The sequence below is a fragment of the Erythranthe guttata genome, chromosome 1 (assembly GCF_056151865.1).
Source record: "Erythranthe guttata isolate IM_541 chromosome 1, IM_541, whole genome shotgun sequence".
Classification (NCBI taxonomy): domain Eukaryota; kingdom Viridiplantae; phylum Streptophyta; class Magnoliopsida; order Lamiales; family Phrymaceae; genus Erythranthe; species Erythranthe guttata.
The window spans coordinates 9,875,174-9,885,375 of NC_142533.1; the positions used below are offsets into that span (position 1 = coordinate 9,875,174).

Below are 10,202 nucleotides of genomic sequence, written 5' to 3' on the forward strand. Positions count from 1 at the left end.
TTATACCAGATCATGAATCACTATGTGGCACGGAAATTTCAACTTGTTAACGTTTTCGAAGCGTTTAGGAGACGTTTCTTGTCGGAAACATGAAGACACCCTCGGACACCTTATTTTCCAATTTCTAAAAAGTTAGAAACATATTTTAATAGCATTCTTTTAAATATTTTTGTTGTTTCCAAATTATTTACATCATTTAATAATCAACTGCAAATTGATAGTTGACAATAAAATTTATTTGGAATATGTTCGTTTAAAAATATATAAAAAGAATTTATATATAAATAAAAACTTATATATGTTAATATATAATATTTATAAATATGTCCATATACTTTTAATATTTACACGTTTTCCCAAGTTCTCGTATCCCCATTTTTGGAACATGTCGTTTCCCCGTAACCGTGTCTACGTATTGCCATTTTTGTTTCCGTGCTACATAGATGAACGGCAGGGAATATTAATTATGCAGAGATAATAAATAACAATTATTGAATTTTGTACCAAATGATATGGATCACATAGAATATTAATTATGGGTAGATAATAAATAACAATTATTGAAGATGTTCAGTCTATAGTAATTCAGGTGCAATTTGCAATAAGTCCTAACTTAATAGCTTCGCACAAATCCAATCCATAAATTTCAATTTTCATTAAATATATTAATTTTAATTTGTGAACAATACCCGGTAATAATAATAGAAAAAAAAATATTAATATTAATAACCCCACAAATTTCTCCCAAACAATTACGGTAATTACTGCCACATTCCTACCTATTACGTAAACCCAAATCTTCTTTATCAAACAATGGAGACCACCATATCCACCATATCTTGAAGCAATTCTCGATCATTTGTTTGCTATTTTTGTAGTTTGGGTAATTCTCCACCAAATCTTCTTTACCAAACCATTCTCCACCGTTTGCAGTTTGGGTAATTTTCGATCTCTTGTTTGCAATTTTTGTTTGGGATTCAACTTTTGTTTGCACTTTTTGTTTGTATTAGGGTTGTTGTTGCAAAACCGATTCGTTTGATGTTGAGATTCGATGTTTTTGTGATTCGTGTTTGGTGCTTGGGATTTGATTCGTTTCGTGTTTGGGATTCGTTTGGTGCTTTTTGCTTTTACCTAACTATTTGCTGTTTGGGATTCGGTTTTTGTTTGCAATTTTTGTCCGTTTTGTTTCCCAACTATTAACACGTACTCTCCTTAATCAACGTGACTAATGGGATTTGTTTCCCAACTTATCGTAAATAGACACTAGGGGTACATATGTCCATGTATAATTAGTTTTATATATTTTATACTCCATCTGTCCCATATTATATGTTTTTTTATAGAGAGTTTTTTTTTTTTTTTTTTTTTTTAGAGAGTTTTTCTTGTGTCAAATTATTTGCTATTTTAGATTTTCAATGAATCATTAATTGCATTAGTTTCAATTTTACCATTTCTCGCTTCTAATTAATTCGTTGTAAACTAATTAATGTCAAGGATATAGTAGTATTTTTCTATGTTTTTTACTACAATCTATACACATTGATTTTCTTAATATGTGTGCAACAACCCAAAACTTCATTTAAATTGGGACGAAGGGAGTATTATTTTTTTGGGTGATATGACATAAGCCTATATTCATCTAGTAAATAGGACATTTAGCCATATAACTTCCAGAAATAGGATCTCTGCCAATTTTCCCTAATGTGGTTAGGGGCTTTTATGCATTAGTCTCTCACAACCATATTTATTATTCAAGGTTTGGGGGCTATATTTTTTTTCCAATAAGTCCCATCTCTTTAATATTTTGTTATAAAAAAAGGCAAAATTAATGTATATCACAAAATTACCCCCAACCCTTTAAGACCAATTCCTAATTGTAACCCCAATTTAGCATCAATTTCATTAATTTTGAACACAAAAATCCAATTTTGACTTTTTCTTCTTTTTTCGGATTTTTTTTGGGCGTTTACTTTTTTTTTCCTAAAACTTTTATCTGTTTGTTTTACGCCCGCGACTGAACGTTGACAGTAATTGTACTGTCATTAACAATAATTATATTGTTGTTGACACCAATTGTACTGTCGTTGACAATGCATTTCTGATACGAGTAAAACCTACGTATGAAAAACCGCAAGTGTACAATATCGCATTTTGTAGAATGGTGAATTCCAGATAAAGATCCACAGGGAATTAAGTTCCTAAATCTACCAAGTACCGTAATTATAATATCCTAAACTTTATCTAGACATACGAAAAAATGGGATGGGAGAAATGAAGGTAAAAAGAAACAAACAATAATAAAAACAACGGTCCGCCAGTATAAGCGAGGAATTCCGACGTGTGATGGTTTTTAGGGTAAAATCCACCAATGTACTATCGCTAAAGATCTACAAATCCGAATCTAATGTCAATTCAATATCCGCTAACCTAGACACTAAAATACCCTAACCCCCGTCTCTAGTGCAATTAGAGTCTACCCACAGGTCCGACGTCTCCGTTCAGGACCTGAAAACTGCGATCAATTTATGTGCCCAGATCGCGATCTGGGCTTCTTGGATGGCGATTTTTTTTTTTTTTTTTTTTTTTTTTTTTTTTTTTTGGCCGAAAAAACTTTATTATTCCATTATTATCGAAAGACTTGGGGCCTCGTTAAAAACCTTGTGGGCCTACACAAGGTAAAAGAGTACCCCTACAATGGTAATAAAAAGTCTGGGGCAACCCTAACCTTTTTAATACAAAAAGGCCCTAAAATGGGGCTAAAATGAAATAAACTATAAAGCTGCCTAATAAAGCTAAAAAAACGAAAATAACATAATTGCCCCCATTTGTTGCCACTAATGTAATTATCCAAAATATCTTCTTTGCCAACTTCCATTATCACCTGACGAACAATGCTCTTCCTATTCACCATCATTATCCCAATATTTGCTGGAATTGCTAGAATGACCCCCACCCAAGTTGCTAGTAAAAATGCATTTGCTTGCCAATTCCACCAGCCTGCCTTGCTTTTAATTTGCGTGGATGGCGATTTGGTAGCCTAGAAAACTGTGCACCGCCTTGCCAGATCGCGACACGAGATTGTGGATCGCGATCTGGTTCTTGAACAAAAAACCTTCCATAAGACCCCCCAGATCGCGATACAGGAATGTGGATCGCGATCTGGGTCCTGATCAAAAAACCTTCTGTAAGACCCCCAGATCGCGATACAGGAAGGTGGATTGCGATCTAGCTTTCTGCGTCAACTTCAAACCGTGTGTTGACCCTTTTGTTGTCCGAATTTGACAATTTTGCATTTCACAAAAGTTTTAGGCCTTGAAGTTAGCTTTCTAAGGCCACTTGAATCAGCATAATCGGATTTTGTATGCAAACGTTATGCTTGAAATGCCAAACACTGCCACAATCCGCGAGAATGCACTTTTGCACGTGTTTGGTTTGATTTTCGGCTTCGTTTTCAAAATCGTTTCGAATCGACAAAAATAGCTTCTCTTTACCTAAAATATAAATAAAATAAAAACAACATAATATATACAAATAAAGCCGAAAACAAGGACGAACGAAGACCAAAACACGAAGAATTGATAAGTGAAAATCATGCAAAATGAACACTAATGAATTTCCATAATTGTTTTGTCGTTGACAGTACAATTACTGTAAACCACATCAATATTATTATTTTTTTTGTTTTTTTATTTTGTTTGATTTGTTGACAAGTCTATGTAATAATATTACTGTCATTGACGGTAAAATTACTGTAACACACAATAATATTACTGTCAACGAAATCAATACTTTTTTACCCTTTTTATTTTGTTTGATGTATTGACTGGTTAACATAATAATATTACTTTCTACTATTTTTTTATTATTACTTTAAACACAATAATATTACTGTGGTTGACAGTAATATAGAAACGTGAATGTATAAGTTATAGGATTTAGGGTATAAGGGTAAGATAGGGATAACAAAAAAATTAGGGATGTGGCTCATATATTATTTCAAACTAAGGATTTAATTGAAAGATTGGATTTGAACTTGTCATTTAGTTCAAATTAAGTTTCGTTTCAGGGGCCCCTGGCATATTACCCCTAAATATTATTATAGTATTTACAAATTAACTTTTCAAATAAAATTAATAATATAAAATTATATACTAAATAAACTAAATAATTTTTTTATGAATGTTGATATGATATTTGATTATTTTTTAAAATAAAATGAAGTGTAATAAAATACTTTGATGAAACAAGTTTGTGAAAGTTTAAATTTTTTGTTCATTAATATATTAATATAAAATAAAGCTTGTAAAGAAATATAATTTTTTTTTGAAAGATAAAAGTATATAATTTATTATTGAGATAATAAGAATATTTGGGTATTTTTATATACATATAAAATATAAATAGAAAATAATTTTTTTTACAATTATTATGATAATTATATTTTAACTAACAATTAATCTTGATTACAAGAATACGTTGTTTTGATAAAATATAAATGTTATTAGCATTCATGTAAATTTGAGGATAATTTTGTATTTTTGGTGTTTTAGTAAAGAAACAAATAAGATCTTAAAGAAAAAATGTGGGGTTGTAGTATTTTTTTTAAAACATCTTATAAACTCCCTAACAGTTTATTTAAAAAAAAATATGATCGTTTTTAATTTTTTTACCAACATTTTTTAACAGCTTATAAACTCCTAAATCTTATAAGATGTTTTTATGAGCTTATAAACTTAGAGGGTGTTTGGCTAAGCTTACAAGATGTAAAAATGAGCTTATAAGATGTTTTAGAGCTTATAAGCTCTTCCAAAGTGTTTGGTAATTTTTTTAAAAAAAATCTTAATTTTTTAAAAAATAAGTTGTTGGAGAGCAAATAAAATCTTTTTAAAAAAGTACCTGTACCCCACCTTTTTATTTAAGATCTTATTATGAGTAAAAATAGGAAATAAGCTAATTATCCAAACACTCTAAAAATTAATCCTAAAAATAAGACGTAACAGCTTATCAGCTCTTAAAACATCTTATCAGACGTAGGACCTTATCAACCGTTTAAAATAACCTTAGTGAAACACCCTCTTAGGCACACATGCTAAAAGTGAATTGATCCAACATAACAATGAGTACACGGGAGTTTTGTAATGTGAAGAAAATGTTAGTAGGAGTTGGAAATGGTCAATCTTGTTACTAAATTTATCGCATATCATGAATGTCTAGAAATGATTATTCACGATTCACGTGTATATTGCAACTTTCTAATGTACAAAAGACAAAATAAGTGTGATTAATGATGTTTGATGAGTGATAGATACCCCTCATGTTAAAAATATTAGCATAGACCTCCTATGTTATTTTTGACAAAGCACATTACCCCTTATTTCGAAATTAGCAGTTGACTTATATGAAATGACTAAACTAATCCTTATATTTTTTTTTAATAATCTATGTTTTAATTAAATAAATAAAATGCAAAAATAAAAAATAAAAAATTATCACCCACGGCTATCATTTTCCTCCTCCAACCCAATTCTTCCATCGAGTTCCCTCCCGCCGCCGCATCACCACCACCTCACCATCACGACCTACCACCGCCGCCTCACCGCCTGCCTTCCCACCCAAAAAAAGATTATGCTTTATATTTGATGGGTTCTTCCAGATCTCTTGTAAATCAAGATTTTGGATTGAGTTACGTTTTGTGCGTGTGTGTTGTGTTGGGGCCCGTGTTTTTTGTGCGTGAAGTGTCTTTGTCTTCTGGCGGGTTAAAATGGAGAAAGCAACTTTTGTTGTTTTTTCTTCTTTAACAAACGGGCTGGTTATGAAGATGAATCGCTGGATATTGTTTTTTTTTTTTTTTTTGGCGAGGAGCAGATCCGAATAAGGACATGGGGAAAGAAGATGATGAAGATTTGAGAAATTATGAAAATTGCAATTTGGTTGATACGAACCCCGTAGAACTTGTTACGAGACCCAATAATCTTATGCGGAAGCAAGAACGAAACATCCAAAAAACAAAGGATTCGATTGCCGGAATACGAAATATTGACCCCGTAGGTATAGAGAGCTAGAAACCAATATTATCAAGGTGGAAATATTGACCCCGTGATTATAATGAATCAGAAACCAATACTATATTGCTAAGAATAATTCACAAGAATCCACTCGCAAAATATCCCGAAGAGTTGTTGAAGAAGAACGGAGGAGAATTTTAATCTCTCAAAATAATACTTAAAAAACGTCCAAATAATAATGAACTTAAAACAACCTATTTATAAGTGTCAAAGAGACCTAATCTGACAAGGAAACTAAATCCTAACTTATCTATTCTAAGGAAATAACAAAATAAACTAAATTTAGTCCAAATCGAACTCTAAAAAGCAAGAAATAAATTGTCCAATAATAAAATACGAAAATTAACAATAATCATCTTTTCCAAGTCACGTCTTCTCGGCTGGATGACTAGACGGGCTCAAGTCCTTGAGCTCGGCTTGCTTCACAATCTGGCCCGATAATTCGCTCCAATTAAGCTCAGTTGGGATCGAACTAGACTTCGTCAATTCTTCCTTTCGGAGCTCGTGTTCTACTAAGCTAAGCATGGCTGCTTCAATGCGCTTGGCCCGAGCTCGCGTAATCGGTCCTCTTGGCACATGCAGCTCGTCCAAGTCAGCAACTCCTTCATCCAGCTCGGCACTACCACGCGTAATTGGCTGGATCATATCATTGGTTCTATGCAATTTGAAGAGAGGGCTTTTCTGAAATTATTAGGGATTGAATTGAAAATTCTGAAACTTCATTTTGAGCTTATGAAAAATATTGGATAAATGTATAAATTTCAAAAAAATGATTTGAAGGGTATTTAGGTCATTCTAGTTACGAAATAAGAGGCTCAGTCGCACAAAGCGCGAGTGTATAACACATCGAGCTCGTAGAGTCCTTTTTTGCTTTGACTATTTTCACAGAGGGTTTTGTGCTAATATTTTTAACACGAGGAATTTTTCAGCTATTCGAGATCACACGTGGGTGGTTTTTGCAAAAAACCCTTAAATCTCATGTAAAACATGAGTTCTCTGATTCAAGAAATAGAGGTGATTGCATTCATACCTCTCGAGGAAAAACAATAACAGTATCATTTACAATAATACTTGGGGAATGAAAATAATTCGACATGTTAATTAAAAAAAAGTAGTAGTTGAATTATTGCCACTGAATTATAATTACCGCTGATTTGACAAATATTTTATGGCTTAATTTCACTTTGCACCCTCAAAATATAACATTTTGGCACTTTGCACCCTCGAAAAATAATAATAGCACTTTGCACCCTCAAAACACAATAAATCATTCACAATGCACCCCCAATTGAATAATAAAGGTAATTTCATTTTTCATTGGTGTTTTTTTTTTCGGGGTACAAAATAAAAAAAATATTTTTTTCTTCAACCTCAAACTTAATTTCGAGCGGACAAAGTGCGAAAAATAGAAATTACACATGATTATTTAAAAAAAAAATCATTTTCTTACAAAAGAAAAATAAATAAATAAACTTTTATCACTAAATTATTCGATTGATGGATCTTTTATGTAACTGTTTGAAAATATTAAGTGAAAATATTTGGAAGAAAATATGATTTTCAGATAACTTGATAACGGAGTAGCTGAATGATTTTTTTCGTAAAATATTTTATGTTGATAAAAAAATATATTTTTTTAAATATGTTGATGAAATGTATTTTTATTTTTGAACTTCATAGTTTCAAAATGATTGATGAAGAAAAAAATATTTGACATTTGGTGTCCTAAAAAAATATCACTAGAAATATTATATTTATATTTTTTAGCTTTAAAAATTCATTTGGTGTGCATTATGGATGATTTATTGTATTTCAAGGGTGCAAAGTGCTATTAATTTATTTCGAGGGTGCAAAGTGCCAAAATGGTATACTTCAAGGGTGCAAAGTGGAATTAAGCCAATATTTTATAGATTATGGTAATAATTATTGCCATTGAATTATTACAATAAATATGATGCTTGTTAATAGTAATTAGAGAATTTAAATTACTAATCTACAATAATGACTACATACATACATATACAGTGTGGATGTCAATTTGGACATATGATATAAAATTAGATATAAATAAATTAAAAAAAAAATGATTGCAATTTAAAATATTATCCTTTGATATACTGGCACTGGTATGGACCGCGCGTATGGCTGTTTTGGGAGTTTGTGTTGGGAAATTGCACCACTTATAAATAGCAATCGCAAAGATTTCGACTAAAGAAGGGAAAAAAAAAAAGAGTTGTAATTGCAAGGCAAATTGTCCAAGAAGATAAAGTGTTGACTCTGAACAATAGTCGAGATGCAATCTGACAGGTAAAACTTGCCGGCATCCCCGAGGATTCATGTAATATTAATATAATATTAATAAATAAATAAATATATATATAAATAGAAATAGAAGAAAGTAGCTAAAAGTTGTCATTCTTTTATTATAGAAGTAGTAGCAATTAATGAGAGTGTGTGTGTAAGTGTGAATAAATTTAAGTGGCCTATAAAGAAGCACAAAGGCACCAACTTGTGGCTGCCGTGCCCAATCCCTATCTTCTCTCTCTTCTTACTGTCTCGTAGTATGTGTTGTGTGTGAGAGAGAAAGAGAGGGAGGGAGGAGGTGGTGTTGTTGTTGGTGGTTGAGTTAGTGAGTGAGTGCGTGTATATATATATATAATATAATTGTCAAAGGAAGGAAGAGAGAGAAAAAAAGGTAGAGAGAGAGAGAGAGAGAAATGGGAAGATCCCCTTGTTGCTCCAAAGTGGGATTGAGGAGAGGACCATGGTCTACCAAAGAAGACACACTTCTCTCTAATTACATCCAACTACACGGTGAAGGCCAATGGAGATCTCTCCCAAAGAACGCCGGTACGTCTTTTCCAATTTCTTCTTCCTAGCTTGTTCAATAGCAATAATAAAAAACTGATCGAATTAAATTAATAAATAATTAAAAAACAGGGCTACTGAGGTGCGGAAAAAGCTGTAGATTGAGATGGATGAACTATCTGAGGCCAGGGATAAAGAGAGGAAATATAAGCGAAGATGAAGAGGATCTAATCGTACGGTTGCACGGACTCCTGGGCAATCGATGGTCCCTAATAGCCGGCAGATTGCCAGGTCGAACTGACAATGAGATCAAGAACCATTGGAACACCCACCTCCTCAAGAAGTTGAAGGGGATCCAACACCGAGCTGCTAAATCCACCAACAACAATACCAAGAAGACGACAGTCAAGAAGCAGAAGAAGAAGAAGGTTGCAGCCGCGCCGCCACCGCCACCGCCGCCGGAGGTCAAGGTAACAACCACCCAAGCAGAAGGTATTATTAATACCGGCACTACTACTGATCAGCCTATCAAGCCGAAGCCGATAAGAGTTTCCGCTGTGTTCTCAAGGACCAATAGCTATGACAGCTTGGCCAGTAATTGGACGACATCTAGCAGCGAAGCGGCGGCAGCGGCGGCGGCGGAAGTTGTATCCTTTGTGCCCTGGCCGCCGATGTTTCAGCTGGGGGGGGACGGTGTCTGCTATGGCGGCGGGGAAGAAGATGATTTTCTCGCCGGTGGGTTCATTCTGCCATTGCTCAACCACCATGAAGGTGATGTCAACACGTTGGACCAAGTCTATGATGAGTATTTGCAGCTTCTCTAGCCAGCTAGCTAGCTAGCTGGAGGAGCAAGCTAAGCTTATCAAATTAAATAAAAAAATATTGTCCAAGTGTTTCTTGTTGTGTGTTTAATATTCACTTAATTTTCTGCATTATTACTTGTGATAACCAGCAATTGCTGTTTGTTCGTTGCTGTATTTATTTATCAATCGTGTTATTTACTTTCTTAATTCATCATATATTATATGGACTTTTGCCAACTGAATTTACGAGAATTTCTATACAACCAATGAAACATGTAAAATTATAGTTTAATTCTTAATGTTAGTAAATTTATAATTTAATTTATACAGAACTCATAATTATTAATTTTTTTCGAATTGAAATTGATATTAAATTATTTGTTCCATGATTCAGATTTTGTGGTTGTTAAATATCTAAAATAATGGATTTTAGCATTGAAGTCTCGTGTGTTTAGGCTATTTTGCACATTACCCTTTGTAATCATACTTTAGGCTTATTATGTGCAGTCTTATTCTTAGATGGTTA

General features: G+C 32.9%; 1 protein-coding gene across 1 annotated transcript; it reads left to right on the top strand.

Annotated features, from left to right (window-relative positions):
• Positions 1-8,479: 8,479 nt before the first annotated feature.
• Positions 8,480-9,918, top strand: LOC105954339 (uncharacterized). The gene is made up of 2 exons (XM_012978014.2): positions 8,480-8,915; positions 9,006-9,918. Exons 1-2 carry the CDS (start codon positions 8,783-8,785, stop codon positions 9,695-9,697), a joined length of 825 nt encoding a protein of 274 aa, XP_012833468.1. The 5' UTR covers positions 8,480-8,782; the 3' UTR covers positions 9,698-9,918.
• Positions 9,919-10,202: the final 284 nt, after the last annotated feature.

Coding starts and splice junctions, on each gene's coding strand:
- LOC105954339 (XM_012978014.2), top strand. CDS start 8,783: ATGGGAAGATCCCCTTGTTGCTCCAAAGTGGGATTGAGGAGAGGACCA. Junction 8,916..9,005: donor ATCTCTCCCAAAGAACGCCG/GTACGTCTTTTC, acceptor ATTAAAAAACAG/GGCTACTGAGGTGCGGAAAA.